Here is an 18,698-nt window from a genome sequence, read left to right on the forward strand (position 1 = left end):
GTGTGTGATGAAGGTGTGTGATGAAGGTGTGTGATGAAGGTGTGTGATGAAGGTGTGTGATGAAGGTGGTGATGAAGGTGAGTGATGAAGGTGTGTGATGAAGGTGTGTGATGAAGGTGTGTGATGAAGGTGTGTGATGAAGGTGTGTGTGATGAAGGTGGTGTGTGATGAAGGGTGTGTGATGAAGGTGTGTGTGATGAAGGTGTGTGATGAAGGTGTGTGATGAAGGTGTGTGTGATGAAGGTGTGTGATGAAGGTGTGTGTGATGAAGGTGTGTGTAACAATGGTGTTATATGGGTGTTAAATTGCTGTTACTTGGGTGTAATATGGGTCAAGTAACAGTGTAATATGGATGAGTATAACAAGGGTGTAACATGGTTGGAATAGCGGAGTAATATGGGTATATTACGGGTTTAATAAGTATAATAGGGGTGTAATAGAGGTGTATTAATGTGTAATATGGGTGTAATGTAGAAATGTCATAAATCTATAAATTTTCCCAACCTAACAGGTAAATACCCATTAAAGGGTTTAATGCCTGTTGGTTTTATCGCCTAATTCGAGGAGGCAGCGCAGTGTTGAAGAGGTGACATTGACGACACCACCGCTTTGATTTTGATGAGACATTATATATCTTGGCACAACGTAAAAACATAACACTGATTGGCTTGATGAAGGTCCTATAATGAAAGGCTAATCTCAGATGTTTAAAAGCTTTATTAAATCCTCTGAGTCTCGCTGACACAGCACGTGCCTTATCATCCGCCGTGGTTACAAATCACTCTGATTGGACTAATGCGGAGACTGATTACATTTCTTGTTTTTTAACATCATACCATGTCAGACCCACTGATCTGATTTCCACCAAATTCTTGACAACTGATTCGTGCAGTTTGCTGGCATTTAACAATGGTAACGCTCATGTGCTAAATGTAGAGACTATAATAAATGGCCCTATTTTTAAGATTTGAGAGGCCATAAATGCTGCCGCAGCTGGTTTGGATTTTAAAGATATGTTAAAGGATGATACAACTTTTTTCCTTAATGTGCCCCAGGGGTCATTATATTATTCATGAGGTATAGCATGTTTACTTACATTTAAGTTCAGACTTTAACTGAACATTTTAATTATCTATTCATAACCCAGTCATTTATCAACTATTTAGGAGGTTTTGGAAGTGGAAAGCGGGCATCCCAAGGGGCCTCCAAACAGATTCAGGGGATGCAAGTGCAAAAATAAAACATTCGTTTTTAGAGGATCACATAGAATGGCCTAAATCTAAATGATTTGGTTGACATAGTTCAGAGAAACAGCAGTTTATAGGATAACATTTTGCAATCATAAATGCCTTAGGATGAACTTGTTTCTATATATTTGGTGTGTGAAGTTGTCAAACAGCAATATTTACTGTCTAGGCTCAATTGTTGAGTGTCTATTGGATCAAATATCATGATCATAATCCCATAGGCATCCAGGAGACAAAACTCTGCAAGAAAACAAAGTGAGGGGGTGCTATTTGTCCAAGTTTTGTCTGATGGGACTTAAACTTCTGATCTAATCTTTGAATTATTATTTTCTTCATTGCACTTTTTTCCAGGTATACACCAGCAGCGCGGCTGGCGGAGGTGGTTTATGACTCCACCCTGGTGACCTTCACTTACGATGAGTCCTCCGGCACTGTCAAGACCATTCATCTCACCCATAACGGCTTCATCAGTTCAATACGCTACAGACAGACCGGTACGTATACACAAGCACTCAAGACACATCCAGCTTAAAGGTGGTCACAAATCTGAATTATTTACAATGTGCAATGAGTCATAATTTAAAAGGATCTATCGCGTGAGGGGCAGCTCAAAGCATGGGCACTCGTACAGATTTGTCTGGAGGCATCAAACTTTGCAGTCTGGTTTTGAGTCAGCCGTAGTGCTGTTTCTTCTGAGACTGACGGAGCAGCAGTTAGAGGTGTGAATAGGGCCGAGCATATGAGAGTGGAAGAGACTGTGGTCTACCGCAGATGCAAATACGAGACCACCCCCCACGCTCACAGCAGCCGACTGCTTCCCCACCTCCGCAAACCAGGCTGCCTGATCAAAGTGAACGAGTGGATGTAAGAATATACACTAATATGCAGAGAGCTGGGTTTGAATATATGTGTTGCTTGTTGTACTCACACATAGGGCTGGAAATCTTACCTGAAGCCATCGATTATAACCTTAATAACGTGACAATTCACTTCTGATTCGAAAAACTTGCTAGAAAAACATTGCACTTCATAAATTGCAGTGTTATTACCTCAGAAATTGTATTATCACCAATCGGCCCCTTTAGCTACAAATATGTTCGCACAGCTTCGTTGTTAATACAGTTCAACGATTCCCTCGAGTTACGGAGTCTCCCCAGGGTCATTGAGAGTTCTCATCTCTACTCCCGGTTCACTTCACGAGACTCCCTGATTGGCTCTCCTCGATCAGGTGTCACGTATCTGCGAGGCACAGCTGTATGTGTGTGCGTGTGTTTATGGCTTTGCCCCTAACTGTGAATAGACTCTCACCTTCCTTTTAACTGATCTCATTTCAGCAGAACAAACGGGAGCCTGGGAGAGAGGAGAGATAGTGGTAATTGTCCCTTGAGAGGAGACAAGGAGGGGCGGGGACCAAAAAGGAAGTAGAAACAGGGTTTATAGAGAGGTAGGCGAGGGAGAAAAAGGAACAGAAAATAAGAAGGAAACTTGACAGCTACAGAAGCGAGACGAGCAGACTGTGAGAGAGTTCCCTAGGGCGGCAGAAAAAGACTGCACCTCTCTCTCAGAGCTTCCGCCATTTCCCCATTAGCGCAGGTTTAGAAGCAACATTCCACGGACGATAAAAATAGAAGATGTAATGCTGATCCAGCTCTCTACAGTCGCCAAAGCTAGACACTTAGTCATCTTAACTGCAATTAGAGTCATCTCCAATAGCAAGGTAATGGTGTTTCATTAGCAGGCCGCTTTTTTTCTCCAAATGGAGCTTTGGGAGCGAGCCGCGGAGGTGACGAATGGTGTTGTTAAAGTTGATGTTCTGACATTAAGGAGCACATTGGCACATCATGGCTATTGTCTTTAGATTTCATTATCCCCCCATATTAAAGGTCAGCACTGGAAATGCCAGAGGTGTGGGGATAGTTAAGATTGAATGGATTGCACTGCGTGTGTCTGTGTTAATGATGTTGAATTAGTCCTTGATTTGAATTAATTAGAAAGGCTTTTACAGGGAGGCATGATGGCCAGCTGTGAGGGCCGTGTGTGCAAATGCATATGTGGTGTGTGAACAGTTCAGGCACATGCTAATCTGAAAGCTTAAAGGGTAAATCTCTCTTATGGTTTCTTCCGTAGGTCCCTTAACAAGTCGACAGATCTTCCGCTTTAGCGAGGAAGGCTTGGTCAACGCCAGGTTTGACTACAGCTACAACAACTTCAGAGTGACGAGCATGCAGGCAGTCATCAATGAGACCCCCCTCCCCATCGATCTGTACCGCTACGTGGACGTGTCAGGTCGGGTGGAACAGTTTGGCAAATTCAGTGTCATCTTTTACGACCTCAACCAGGTAGGCAGAAAACAGTCAACTAAACTATTGCACACATGAAGTAGGATACATTTGGTAGTATTTCCACAAATGTGGCTTTTGATGTTGTCTTAAGGATGCATTAATCAATATTTTTTATTAGGTATGGATCAAATTACTTTGTGATATAAAAGTGAAAAAAATACAGAAAATGATCCCCGCAGTTTATCGTCTCATTGTTTCGGGTTTTATGGCCCACAACTTTACTCTTTTTGTTCACACTGACAGCTGTCATTAACTGCTTTAAACTCTAATGCTAACGCGGTAGCTTAGCTCACAAGCATTAAACAGCAGACAGATGATGTTAGCAACTAACTGGTGAAAATAAAAGACAGTTACAGCTTTTAGGCCTAAACAACAGGAGCGTGACAAATGAAGGACACGAAAAAAATTAAAATGCTCTCCTGCGAATAGGACTTTTATTGTGAAAGGTAAGATTATAATGACTACAGTAAATACGGTATGCACTGCTTTTGGCAAGGTTGTCCTCACAAAAATAATGACACAACTGGTGCAGGCAACGTGATTTGGCAACTTTATTCTCAGTACAATTCTCAAAATATCCAATAAATGTTTGTTTTTTTCGGTATATAATCTAATACGCTGTGTAAAGGTGCTAATGATAAAAACTATTCTATAGAAATATATATTGGCATGAGAATTTTATACACTAAAAAACAATTCACCCTATTGTGTAAAGGCTTTAAAGGTGTTTCTCTCAAAGGGTGGTGGCAAGACAGAGCTAAAAAGAGTGTATATTGGACTTGCGTTTGTCCAGCACCCCACAACATGAAATATATACTTGAGTTACTTCATGAGTGCTAGATATGCATTGGAAACTGTTTGCTAACACGTTCACCATAATACTTTATAAGGCTTATGTTGTATTTACACGTTGGCCAAAAATATATTTTATTACAGCTTTAAAACAACACATTGTCTACATGTGTGCTCAGGTGGCTAACGCATCTCATCTGCAATCCTCTAGGTGATCACCACCCATCTGATGAAGCACACCAAGGTCTTCAACTCCTACGGCCAGGTGGTGGAGGTCCAGTACGAGATCCTTAAATCCATCGCCTACTGGATGACCATCCAGTATGACTCTGCGGGCCGCACCACCACCTGTGACATCAGGGTTGGCGTGGACAACAACGTGACGCGCTACACCTACGAGTACGACGCCGACAGCCAGCTGCAGAGTGCCTCTGTTAACGAGCGGCCTCAGTGGCGCTACAGCTACGACCTCAATGGGAACATCAACCTGCTCAGCCACGGAACCAGTGCCAGGTGCGTCACATACTGGATATTATACAGGAATAAATGTGTCATTACTGTGTGAAAACTAAGAAGATAGAAATCCATTTTATCTCAATAATTATTAGATGGATTGCCACAAAATTCTCACGGTGGCCAGACGATGGCTTCTAACTACTGTAGTGATCAGCCTTAGCTGTATGATGTGATGATTAGCGCATGCTAATAGCTAAAATAAGATTGTGAACACTATGGCTGCTAAAATGCATGCACTACAGCATGCTTAGATTAGCACTTTGCTTTGCTTTAGGTTCACCAATTTGGGTTTTTCAATGGTTGTTGGGTTTCGTAGATAAATACAAACAATTTAAAAATAACAAATTAGCAAAGAAAATTCCTGAACTTAAAATGATTACTATTTGTACTTTCTGTGCCGTCTCTCTCTTGCCTAACTAGATCTGCATTCTGTCTGCAGTGCACCTATTTTAAAATGAAAATAATTATATATAGGCCTACTATATTATATAAATAGTCTTAAAAATAATGTATGAACTAAACTAGGATTGAATACAAAATAAATAGTTTGAGTGCATTTATCAGCAGGTAGCAGCATCTCCTTGTTTCTCCGAGTCAATGAAAATGCGTAAACCTACTTGAGTAATGGCCTTCTCCGGTGTTGGCTCATGAAATACTATAATGACTAAATAATCTGCATCATAACCTCAGATGATTATATAAAAATGGCGCCTGATTTATTGGTGGGCCAATAGGTTAACTACAAAGTGCAGCCTCGCTAAGCTGCTAGCATGACGGTATGTTGATGTATTTATGTTGGACATATTCCAACTGCATTAATACCTCTACCTGTTGGGTTTACCTCCAGACTGACCCCGCTGCGCTACGACCAGAGGGATCGTATCACACACCTCGGAGAGTTACAGTACAGCGTGGACGACGACGGGTTCCTCCGCCAGCGAGCCAACGATCTGTTTGACTACAACTCCAACGGCCTGCTGACGCGCGTCTTCAACCGACTGACGGAGCGCACCGCGTGGTACCGCTACGACGGGCTGGGGCGCCGCGTGGCCACCAAGAGCAGCGGCGGCGAGCAGCTGCAGTTCTTCTACGCCGACCTGTCGCACCCAACCAGGGTGAGCCACCTGTACAACCACAGCAGCAACCTGATCACCTCGCTGTACTACGACCTGCAGGGCCACCTCATCGCCATGGAGCTGAGCAGCGGCGAGGAGTACTACGTGGCCTGCGACAGCGTGGGGACCCCCAGGGCGGTCTTCTCAAATAAGGGCCGCCTGGTGAAGGAGATCCTCTACACCCCGTACGGAGAGGTCTACCAGGACACCAACCAGGACTTCCAGCTGGTCATCGGCTTCCACGGCGGATTGTACGATCCTCTCACACGGCTCGTCCATCTGGGGAGGCGAGACTACGACACGCTAGCAGGGCGATGGACTTCGCCCAATCACGAGCTGTGGGGGGAGCTGAGCAAAGAGCCGAAGCCATGCAACGTGTACGCCTTTAAGAACAACTGCCCAGTCGGCAAAGTGGAGGAGGTGACTGAGTTTACTACAGGTGAGTTTCACACATTGAGACACACATTCAGCCTGCCAGCTCTCACACAGATATAGGCAGGAAGGTATTTCTGTTAGCAGCACACACACACACACACACACACACACACAANAACACACACACACACACACACACACACACACACACACACACACACACACACACACACACACACACACACACACACACACACACACAATCACACTCACCTACATGGAAACATCTGCCATCCAGACTGAGTGAACGGGGCACACAGCTAGCCACAGGTGAGTTGTTTGGCAGGAGGAAATTATGTGACAGACACACATTGTACTGGCAACAGAAAGGACAGCCATGCCTCTGATCAGCTTGTTTTTTGAACACAGGCGTGTTATGTTCTGTTCCCTCTGTCTGTCAAGAACACACTGTTTCCCTGAGAGACCAAATAGAAAACTCGCGATAGGGAAAGAGATGGAATAGGCGAGCAGGAGAATGAATATGGGATGTGGGTGGGGGCGTATGTCCTTCTGGTTAATAGAACATTCATTTGGCCTGTCACGTTTCCCTGCAGCAGGATTGTTTATTACTGGATGTGTTTGTCAGGGAAACACCAGCCCGACCATCCCCACCACATAATGCTCAGATATTGTGTGATTTCCTGTATGAGGTATTGTTTGCTTGGCCTTATGACTTTATGTTGGCTCCACAGTAAACACTATATTCTAACCCTCCCTGCAATTGTCTCTCTTTCTTTGTGTGTGTGTGTGTGTGTGTGTGTGTGTGTGTGTGTGTGTGTGTGTGTGTGTGTGTGTGTGTGTGTGTGTGTGTGTGTGTGTGTGTGTGTGTGTGTGTGTGTGTGTGTGTGTGTGTGTGTGTGTGTGTGTGTGTGTGTGTGTGTGTGTGTGTGTGTGTGTGTGTGTGTGTGTGTGTGCAGACATTGGTAGTTGGCTGCAGCTATTTGGTTTCCAGCTTCATAATGTTGTCCCAGGCTTTCCGAAGCCTGAAGTGGGCAGAATGGAACAAACATACGAACTGATGAAGACCCAGACCAAGACACAGGACTGGGACTCCAGCAAGGTGAGATCTAAAAGCTATTTCAAATGTGTAGAGTATGGTTATCCCTTGATGTATGCTAAATATATCTAAAAAGTAACATATATACACTTTTTTTTTCCAATATCAACATTAGTCAAACAACTACTTAGTCACCGGTCAGAAAATAAACACTTTTGATGATTCATACATTCTCATTTGAATCACTTTAGTCCTGGTTCAAGCTTCTTCAATGTGAAGATTTGCTGTTTTTTCTCTGTTTCACGTCATTTTTAATGTAGTATCTTGACGAATTGGACTGTTTAAAGAATTAAAGAATGTCGTCATATTAATTCATTATGAAAATGGTCTTTAGTCGCAACCATATGCATCACAACATGAGTGATTGATTTGAAAATCACATATAAATCAAACAAATAAATGTTCAGTGCAATTATCTATTCCATTATTTTTGCAATACACAGGATAACATCTGCAAATAGGAAAACAATCACTCAAATGAATTCCATGTGTTATTTTGTAAATGTATTACTTATTTGCTCTGCTTCAATAAAAAAGAAATTATTTTAACGACGCAACGTGATAATTTCATCACTGTATGAGTGTGTCCAAACCTCAAAGACGTTTATTTGAACTATTACCAGTTTGACAAGTGATCTCAGGAAAAATAATAACATTCATTTTAGTTCCATTACACTTAGCTTTACCACTTTCAGAGTCCCGTTGTACACCTTTTGTCACATGTTTTGACTTTTCAAAGTAAGAAAAGAGCAGGTGTTGCTCACAACGCTAATGATGGCTCTGTCAATGCCAGTGCGATTTTATACACCTGCTGTTCCTACTGTGACAAGTCAAGTGTCTGCTGTGAAAAAGTGCCATTGTGCATGTGTCCACTAACCCACTACAACGCAAATGCAGCAGAGCCATTATTAGTTTTCTTTTCCTGGTTAATGTCAAAAAACATGTGTTGTGAAATATTCTGTCATTGCACACATATATTGAAGCCCGGCGAGGCAATGACAACATTCTGGTGATCCTTTTTATTTTAGGTCTAATCAAAACAGTTTTTTTCTCTTGTGTTTAAGAAATAAAAGTTCACATGTTTACATGTTTTGCCAGGTGATTTATTATTTGCTTCTCCGATAATGATTAGTTCTTGTCCCAGAATTCTGACTTCTAACCCTGACATAAAATGTAGACTTTGTAAATGGAACACGATCATTTTCTTTTCATACCTGCCTCTCAGTGACCTTTATTTAGGTGCATGCAAGTCTCTGTAATATGTTGAGTTAACCTGTTGTCCTTGTTCCCAGGTGGTGTTGGGGATCCAGTGTGAGCTGCGCAGACAGCTGAGGAGCTTCATCTCCCTGCAGAGGCTGCCTCTGGTCTCGGAGCCCGTGGGCTCCGCCTGCCACCGACCCACCGCCCTCCCCCTCTCCCGCCCTCCCCCCTTCGGCTCGCGGCCCTCTCTCCTCGGCCCCAGCATCCGCTTTGCCGTCTCCCACGGCCGTGTCAGCGCTGAAGTCATCGGCGTCGCCAGCGAGGACAGCCGTCGCGTGGCGGCCATTTTAAACGGCGGCATCCACCTGAGCGGGCTGAGCTTCACCTTGCACGGCTGCGACACGCACCACTTCCTGCAGTCCCGGCCCATCGAGGAAGACCTCGCTCTGGGGCTGGGGGTCGGAGGGCGCGTCCTGGAGAGCGGGGTGAACGTGAGCGTGTCTCAGATGAGCGCCACGGTGAACGGCAGGACTCGACGATTCGCCGATATCACCCTCCAGCAGGGAGCGCTGTGCCTGTGCGTGCGCTATGGCGGGAGTGAGGAGGAAGAGAGGGCGCGTGTGAAGGAGGAGGCGAGGAAGAGAGCGGTGGTGGGGGCGTGGGAGCGGGAGAGGAAGAGGGTGGATTCAGGGGACGTGGGGAGCAGAGCATGGAGCGAAGCGGAGAAGCAGCAGCTGCTGTCTGCTGGACTGGTCCCGGGCTACGACGGCTACTACTCCCTGCCTATAGAGCAGCAGCCGGAGCTGTCCGACTGCCCCGCCAACATCCACTTTATGACACTAAGCGAGGTGGGGGGCAGGTAACAGAGACACGTGAGCAGCCCCCCACCCCACCAAAGACTGCCTGTTTCTACTCTACTCTGATTTGTTCTACTGTTTCTATACCGTATCAACAAAAAAAAAAGGAAGAAGACGACGACAAAGAAGAACAAGAAGAGAGATTGGGGGAAAAATGATTTCCAAATGCCTTTAATTGTGACAAAATGATGGTATTTTATTATTATCGTCCAGTTCTTCAATTTCTAACAGTGGCACAAGCAGTGTGGTTTGGCTGTGGCTTTGCTTTTTGTATCCGGGACTGACCGACTGACCGACTCACTGACGGACCGACGGACGGACTGACTGTCTGTCATCTTGCTGTTTCAACACTGTTCATCGTTTCTTGGACTCTGATTCACTGAACTGTAGAGATGAAGACTTTTTAGGATTTGCCAGTGAACAATCCTCTTCATGACTCCAAATCAAGAGCTCTCCGGTTGCCATTTGAGTTCCCACATGGTTTACCTCGGATATACTATCGTTTACATATTGTGTAAGAGAGGCCTTGTCAACTCTGACACTCCCCTTTAGAGAAGGGAAACCTCTCCCGGTTCTCCCGCCTCTAGTGTGCTCCAACAGTAGTTTGTATGAGTGTGTATACTAAAATCAAGAATGTACATAGCCAGTGCTTTCACACGGAAAAAAGTGCTCAACTGGAAATGCTGTTGTTCATAAGTAAGTGTCAGTATTGTTAATCAATAGAAAAACAGTTACATTTTTGCAAAGAATTATACATGGCTATAGTAAATATTCTCGCTGAAAAATCTGACTTTATTGGGTTACGATGCTGATTAAAGTTATTATGTGTGGATTACCAGATTGCATCCTGGGATTTGTCTCAGCATTGTTGCTTATTATCTCTTCCTCTGGCTGGTGGTCCCTCTCGCCTCCTCGCCACACATTTGTTGTGCGCGCTTTGTTCTGCTTTCTGGGACTTTGTAACTTTCAAATCTGTGCTGTCATTATCGCCCATCATTACAGCTCACACCGAGATGTGCATGAGAAACCTGCGTCTGTCGGAGGCAGAAGAAGAAGAAGAAGAAGAAGAAGAGGAAGCAACAGAGAAAGGGAAAAAGAAATGTGACAGCTGAAGCTCAGCGAGTGGGTGGTGAGTGCAGAAGGGGCAGGACCTGGAGTTGGCTGAGCCGTTCTCTACAGCTTGTCTCCTCTCATTAGGAAATGCCAATCAGACTGCATGTGAACCACTTCCAAAGCCGACAACAACACACAAAAAAGTTAAAGTTTTTTTTTCTTTCTTTTTTTTTCTCTTCTTAATCTAGCTACCACTAATCCACCTCCCCGTCCGTCTGCCTCTCCCCCTCCCCGCCGTCACTCCACCATCTGCCCACCATTAATTGTTTGTGTTTCTCTCCCTGGGCTGCGGATGACAAAGCCCCACAATGCATATGGTGTGAGTGCGAGCAGGTGATATACGTTCCTCAGTAGCACGCTGATCGGCTGCGATGTACCTCTCTTTCTAAACCATATGCTCCGCTAGATACTGTCCAACCTCATCTCACTGCTGAAAAGATGGAGGGTCCGGTTGCTAGGAGACCGCTGCATTGAAGAATCGCCTGGGCTGAATGGTTCCTCTCCCTCTCTCTCACTCTTTTATTTTCATAGGAAGCCAGTAATGTCAATCAGATGAATGACAGGTCCCCCCCCCCCTCTCTCCAGCATTCTCTCCACGGAGGAAATCAGTACTTCAATATGTCAAATTGAATTTTTGTTCCGCATTATGTCAGTCGGAGGCCTGTGTGTGTGTGTGTGTGTGTGTGTGTGTGTGTGTGTGTGTGTGTGTGTGTGTGTGTGTGTGTGTGTGTGTGTGTGTCTGTGTGTGTGTGTGTGTGTGTGACCTCATTTCAAAAAAGTTTATTTCAACCAATATCATTTATTTTCTTTGCCATCACCCAATTGCATTAAGAAAACACAGCACAATATTTGTTGTCATCTTGTGATGGATATTAATGTTTCAGCAGATGAATATTTTTACATTACATCCCTGAAAGGCGCTTTATGTGCCGCATATGCAGAAAAAGAATTCAAAAATAAAATTGAGGAAGGGTACTGAGATCTGAGTCACAGCCAGATCTTAAATGATGTGATTTAACAAACTGGTTAATTGGGGGAAGAAATGACGTTCACTTCACACACACAGCGTGCAAAATGCAACAGTAAGGCATCACTAGAAGACAGTTTTTGGTTTATAATTGGGTCAATATTAAGCTGAGGGTACACCCCTAACCCAAAGCTTGCTGCAGCTCCTTCTTGTTCCTGTTTTTGTGTCCCTGAGCAGCGCGAGGCGTACGCTGCTGGAGGTAAGCGTCAGGGCCGCTGTGTGTCGGCGACAGGCTGTTACCGGGCGTCTCTGTGTGTGTGTGTGCCCGTCTCTGAGCTGTCACGGGGAAGAGCAGAGGAACGGCAATCCCCTGTCCAGGCTTCTGGAAAGCTGCTATCAAGTTCTTGATTTGCCGGAAATATCGCTTCTGCACTCCAGGAGTGGTCTGAAAACACACAAGAGACAGGAAAAGAGGCAGAGGGGGGAAATCAGCGTCTCCACATCAGACAGAGAGGACAGGATGGGGAGCGACTCGAAATGAGCTCTCACAGATTCACCTTGTAAAAGACATCAGAAGGTAGAGGCACACACACATGAGAGCACTGTGAGCAAGGCTTCATGAGGTATATCAAATATCTGTGATACACACTTTAAGGCAAACAAATAAGATGATGGCAAACAAATCTGTAATTGTTGTAAAAACTACTCTGGAAGCATGGAAACGACACTCACAGGGTTTCAAGCTAAATTAGGAAAGTTATGGTTGAAGTTCCCGCTCAAAGCGTTCACTCCCCTGGGCTTTTTTAACATTCAGTGAGTCCACAAAAAGCATTTATTTGTGGATGTATGTGTGACATCTAAGTGTCTTTACTGAATACAACTGACATAACACAACATTTCTCAATGAAAATAAAAAAGGTTCTTTAGAATTCATCTTCCAGTAAAACAAAAGCTGTTCTCTTTATGACCTTTTTCATTTGGCTTTAGAGAAATTCAAGTTTTGCATCTTATTGATAACCTTCATAAAGGTTCCACTTTGCACACAGCTGTCACTTGTATCTCCAAACTATAAAACATTTAAAGTATTATAATTTTGTCAAGTAAGGACTTTAAAAGCATATTTGTTTTCGTGTAATCAATCATGCTGTAGGCAAATGGTGAAAACCCTTCGGATGCATTTGGAAATCGATCAAAGTTTTCTCCAGCGAAGCACTTTGGATGTTTCTGTCTCCGGCCACAAGTGTTACCTCTGTTCCCGGGGATATTTCATTAAAGTGACTGATATTGTGCATGAATAATGTAAACTGTTATTGAGCTTGTAGTGAAATCCGTTTTATTCAAGTCCTCTCTCCCCCTATCTGTTGGCTTGATGTTGTCAGTAGAAATGAGCGGGGGGTAAAATGTAGTTACAACAGCACGCCGCTTTTAGTCGTCAGCGAGAGACAGAGCTTCAGATGTCTCCATACGATCACATCTCTGGGTGTGTGCCAAACCTCAGCGCTCAATTACATATCCCATCAGAGATCCTGTCAAATGCAATTCTACGTTTCCCCATCTCTGGGTATGCTGATGCTGTGGCGTCGTACATTGTGTGGTTTGGTGGGGGGGGGGGGTGTTATTGCTAAAGTAAAAAGAAGAACCCATTTCTCAGTGCTGTCAATCCTGGAGAAGGAAAAAAAAGCCTCATGTTTGCCTCAAATTCACAGCTTGCTGAATTAGGCTGGCACCAAAACAACCTCTAGAACTAATAAACAGCAACCGGAGCGAGGCGGATGTGCAGCTGTTTGGTGCGGAAAGAAGAGAAAGAAGAAGATAAAAATGTCTCACTTCAGCAGCCCAGGAGCCCGCGTCGTTCTTGTGGAGCCTATACGTGTACACAAATCCACTGCACCTGCACACACACACACACACATTAGCACATTTGATCATTTGATCTTTGAAAGTCATACATTTCAACATACTTGAACTTCAATTGAGTATTTTCACATTCTGCTACTTTATACTTTTACATTTTGTAGGCAAACGTTATACTCCACTACATCACATACAGATTATTAATTACTTTGCAGATTTAGGTATATTTAAAACAATATCGTAATATATTTTCATAGGTTACTGACTTTTCCCTTTCTACTTAGTGCTAGTACTTACTGTACGGTAGCATCTTCTAGATGTGGGTTATTGATACAAAATATAAACAAACTCATACATTGTGATTAAACTCAGCGTTACAAAGTGTTTTAAATAAACCCCACCTTCACCGAGTGCAACACATGACATGAGTGATGAACACATTTGTGTAATAATTATAAAACAATACTTTAATATGACTCTAAAATGAGCCACATTACAAGATGAATACTTTCACTTTCTTTAAGTATATGACCCTGTTTATGTATACTTTTGTACTTTTACTTAATTTTGAATGCAGGAACTTGTAACTTAGTATGTTCAGAGGTGGACAGTAACAAAGTAAATGTACTCAAGTGTACTAAGGTACATTTTTAAGGTATTTTGTTTAAGTTGTTCCTTTTATAGTAGTTTGTACTTCTACTCATTTTGGCAGCAATACGTGTACTTTTGAGTCCACTTCATTTATTTCACAAATATTTAGATACTAGTTAAATGTGCAGGTTTATAATATAAATACAAAGATGTATTAAACTAATACAGTTTGATTTTGGATGGAGATACCTGGCAGTACAAAAAAGTTATTATGGTATGTCATTCTTTACCAGCTGCGACATCAAAATGATAGACACATGAATGCATCACTTTGATAAACCTGTGATATAATAAAGGTCACTTTGGATTTAAGATTTGGTACTTAAGTATTTTTTTCTTCTGACACTTTTGTACGTTTACTTTTGAGTGCAGGACTTTAACTTGACTTCATCTTGAGAACAGGCATTTGCTCTACCGTCACTATTGTGATCATTACTTCTCTTATGAGACTGTCACACTTAATTGTAGGCCACCGTCTTTCAGTTAATACTTTTATTTCCTAAATGTGAGGAGATCAATACTCTCTATAATAGAAGAAAATTGGATTATGTGTTGGTGTGATTCCTTGGTAAAGAAGCAGAGATGTGTTTGTACTCAGTGGTGGAATTTAATAAAGTACATAGTACATATACATATGTACCGTACTTAAGTATTATTGTTGGCATAATCTACTTTACTTGTGTATTTCCATTGTCTCCTACTTCATACTTCTACTCCACTACATTTCAGAGACAGTATTGTATGTTTTACACCGCTACATTTATTTAGTTACTAGTAGCTTTTTATATATAAAAACACACAATCTGCTCATATGACGCGATGCATTATTAATCAATCATGTGTTACGAAGTCTCTCAAATTGGCTCCAAATTAATAAACTAGAAGATTAAAATACTTGTAAAAGTGATAAAAACAGGATACTATTCTTAAGAAAGAGCTAAACTTATATTCTACATACTTTTACTTTTGATACTCTTTAGTACACTTATGATAATAATGTACTGTTTGTAACTGAAACGGGTCATTGTGCAGAATGAGTACTTTTATTACATTTTGACAAGTACATTATTGAATTCAGGATGATTACTTTCAAACTAGTATTTCTACTTTTACTGAGTACTTTAACACCCCCTGTCTGTACTCACAGCACACACAGGCAGTAGACCTCGGGCACAGAGTCGCTGTCCCGCAGCAGGTAGCAGCCGTCCCGCCCGTCCTGCCCTAGCCTCCTCTCCCCCTCCTCCTTCCCGATGGGCCCGTGGTACACAGACATGTTCTCCATCTCCTCTACAGATCCACTACTGTATTCCTTCCTATTGCCAGCTTTCCTCTCCCTCCCTTCCTCACTTTTAACGTTCCACTGCAGGCCTTTTTTTTGCTCTTCTCGTTGTTTCCACAGGTAAGGCAGCTGTCCAGCTTCTCATTTGATATCTGCTTCTTGATGTTTCAAAATGTCCGTTTGGGAGTTCTGGTAAAAGCAGCTTTCAGTTTTTTTTCAGCGTCTAACCCAGACTGATAGCAGCTCTCTCTAACCTCTAACCTTTATGGCTTGTTGCTCTGCCTCCTCCTCCACTACACACATGTACGCACACACTGAAATGTGGGTTTGCGTATCTCTCAGGAAATGATTGTATTTTTTGCATCGACAGGAAATAACATCAAAGATTCTAACTGAATATTTCCACAACAATAGAAAGCACAAGAGAGAAGTGAAAAAGAAGCAATATCACTCTTTGCACACAGGAAAATGTGTGCAGTGCGTGTGCAGTGTGTGACCGACTCGCTTAGTTTTCCTATTTGCAGAAGGGTTCTTACACTGTCTGTTTCTAAGAATAAGGATGTGCTGAAGCGGAACAAGTGTTTTTATCTTTAACACCCACTCAGTTCATGTATTAATACATTAATAGGAAAAACTCACATACATAAAGAAGTAAAGGATATGCATTAACAATGGTATTAATGCTAAATAATAATCAGCAAAAAGTGTAAAAAGTATTTATTATGTGACTGAAGAATGATTTGTTGACAAATGTAAAGTTTTTTTTTATTATTAAACTATTTTGTTACTTAGCTTTTTGTCAAATATAAAGTAATTCAACCTCTTTGTTTTCTCAAACTGTTATTTAAATGAACCATTTGAAGAGTTTCAGTAGACCTGCTAACAAGTAATATGCCTCTAATTCTATATAAGGGGTCAAAAGGTCACAATCCAAAAATGTCAATAATAACTGGTTTAATTTTTAACAAAGCAAGGATTTACAGTGATGTAAAGTGCATTTAATCAAGTACTATGAGTTTTTACATGTTTTGCTACTTTTTACTTCTACCTCACTACAATTCAGAGGTAAATAGTATTATTTTACTCCTCTACATGTATTAATTACCTTTAGTTACTTTACAGATTTGGATTAATGATGAAAAATATAATCAACACTTAAATAAGACGTCAGTTACACCCAGTGCTTGAATTGGAATAAAAAAGGTGCCAGTACTCTAAATCAGCAACAAGTATTTGGCACAAAGTCATAGTATATCCTATAATGCTGGTGGGTTTGTCTCTTTACTGTATATTTTAGAAAGGCTCACTGTACTTAAACAAAATGACTCAGGGTGCATCTGAGATTAGAGGGGGTGCAGNTGCACCCCCTCTAATCTCAGATGCACCCTGAGTCATTTTGTTTAATTACAGTGAGCCTTTCTAAAATGTACAGTAAAGAGACAAACCCATCAGCATTATACAGTAGGATATAGGCCGCCTACTATATGACTTTGAGCCAAATTCTTGTTTTTGGGTTGTATAAATAAATTGACTTGAAACAGAAATCTGATTTAGAGCACTGGCACTTTTTTTATTCCAATTCAAGCACTGTATTTATGTATAAAAGACATCACAAAGTGCATTTTGCATGATAGGTCCCCTTTAAAGTAGCTAGTCACAGTAGGCTACCCCATGAGCTATACACGAATATAAAGTACATTATTTCTCTCTGATGTAGTGGAGTGAAAATAGAAAGTAGCCTACCTCAAAACTATAAAGTAAAGTTTGAGTATATGTAATAAGTTACTTTCTACCAGTGGCAGAATTCTTAAACTTGTGGTAAAGCTAAAAGTAATTCACAAAGATGTTACATTTCAACATGTTACATTTAAATTATATGTTATAAGGCTAAGATTTTTTACGGCAGGTATGGGAAACGTTTATCACCTGCTATATAAGATAGTGTTTAAGCATACTTCTCAGCTCCACTTTCCCCATTAGACGTCCATAGTTAACAGCACATGTTCTCAGTCACATGTCACTGCTCTGTCTTCTGTGAGACGTTTGTCGGGGACACTCACACCTGCTCTGCAGAGCGGCGAGCCAACAGCTCAGAGCTGTGTGCCTGAACATACTGCGACAAACTCCTCCTGCAATCTGTGCTGTCACTCGGAAAGTTCTGTTGTGTCAAATTAAAGATGCTGTTGTTGATTAAAATATTAAACTTGTGCAGCTTCATTTTACCGATGTGATAGCACAGCATCTGGTTGTAAAAGCTCATCATTGAGATGTGTATCATTCCTGTTTTTGATGGTCTTTATTCCCTGTATACTCCCTCCAGTGACCCTTCGGAAAGGTCAACCTTAACACTCAGTACATGCTTTGAGGCTGGCAGCTCTCTTTAAATGCAGCATTTGTTGTTTTCATGCATTCAGAACTGTATCCTACATGAGTCATCAGTCTGTGTCAGAGCCATCTTCCCTTCGGCTCAGAAAGATCATGAGCGCTGGGACTTTGGGGCTCTGTCTGGGTAAGCAGCCAGTGGCATTTTTTCAGTGCTTCTACAGCTCTTTAGCGCCATCCAGTGGCAAACGTTGGGAGGTTATGAGGGATGATGTAGGGGAGAAGGGGGTAAATTGAGCCAGTGGGTAAATTGAACCACCCCCTGTAACCAGGCAACGCCTTATAGTTGTAATCACGTGACCAGAAATTATGCAAGCTCCTCTCATTTCTCATTGCCTGTGAAAGAGAGATGCTCATTGTGGTCTGGTAAGTAAACATTTTTACAAAAAAACTTTTTTTGCTTGTCAAAGTACATTTTCTAGATGTCAGCTATATCGGCTGTCATGTCAAACAAATATTATCCAGGTTTAAACCTGGTTTAAACACATATATTTTATATGTTGATGTGTCGTATTAAACCATGTGAATCATTAAGCTAAAGATGACTCTGAATTTTAATGCTAGGCTATTTTTTCTAAAATGGTGGCTATGGGGTAAAGTGAACCATGGGCCTTGGGGTAAATTGAGACAGTTTTTCAATGGAGAAATGAATGAAAGTAGGCCAAGTTGATAATAAGAGCTAGGCTACATTTAAAGTTGTGTTTGATTGGTAAGATGTATGAAATTATATCACCATTTTTATGATTACTTCTCCTTTTAACATGTTAAAAAAAAATCAATCAATTCAATCGAAATGTAGGCTATATTAAAAATATTTGAAAAACTAAACTTGTACTTCGTTTGTTATTTATTGTTTAAAGTTACCTTTAAGATTTGTTGTAGGTCTGCCCA

General features: G+C 41.9%; 2 protein-coding genes across 2 annotated transcripts in view; one reads left to right on the plus strand and one right to left on the minus strand.

Annotated features, from left to right (window-relative positions):
• Positions 1-10,399, plus strand: part of LOC104941445 (teneurin-1-like) — a gene marked incomplete at its 5' end in the record, with an annotated part of 33,908 nt that extends 23,509 nt beyond the window's left edge. The window contains 6 exons of the mRNA XM_010766545.1: positions 1,599-1,741; positions 3,375-3,586; positions 4,593-4,894; positions 5,745-6,451; positions 7,365-7,507; positions 8,797-10,399. Coding sequence (XP_010764847.1) covers positions 1,599-1,741; positions 3,375-3,586; positions 4,593-4,894; positions 5,745-6,451; positions 7,365-7,507; positions 8,797-9,567 — 2,278 coding nt within the window. The remainder of the gene's footprint in view (positions 1-1,598; positions 1,742-3,374; positions 3,587-4,592; positions 4,895-5,744; positions 6,452-7,364; positions 7,508-8,796) is intronic.
• A 1,042-nt stretch (positions 10,400-11,441) lies between these two features.
• Positions 11,442-15,702, minus strand: sh2d1ab (SH2 domain containing 1A duplicate b). Its single transcript, XM_010766544.1, has 3 exons — positions 15,292-15,702; positions 13,469-13,532; positions 11,442-12,086 (listed from the first exon to the last, which is right to left on the minus strand). Exons 1-3 carry the CDS (start codon positions 15,426-15,428, stop codon positions 11,823-11,825), a joined length of 465 nt encoding a protein of 154 aa, XP_010764846.1. The 5' UTR covers positions 15,429-15,702; the 3' UTR covers positions 11,442-11,822.
• Between the last annotated feature and the right edge of the window lie 2,996 nt (positions 15,703-18,698).

This window comes from Notothenia coriiceps, unplaced genomic scaffold (assembly GCF_000735185.1).
Source record: "Notothenia coriiceps isolate Sejong01 unplaced genomic scaffold, NC01 NC01_scaffold00003354, whole genome shotgun sequence".
NCBI lineage: Eukaryota > Metazoa > Chordata > Actinopteri > Perciformes > Nototheniidae > Notothenia > Notothenia coriiceps.

Excerpts from the sequence above, each read along its gene's own strand:
- sh2d1ab (XM_010766544.1), bottom strand. The coding sequence starts at position 15,428 with ATGGAGAACATGTCTGTGTACCACGGGCCCATCGGGAAGGAGGAGGGG. Across the intron at positions 13,533-15,291 it reads GTCTACTGCCTGTGTGTGCT|GTGCAGTGGATTTGTGTACA; the intron begins GTGAGTACAGAC and ends GTGTGTGTGCAG. Across the intron at positions 12,087-13,468 it reads CGGGCTCCTGGGCTGCTGAA|ACCACTCCTGGAGTGCAGAA; the intron begins GTGAGACATTTT and ends GTGTGTTTTCAG.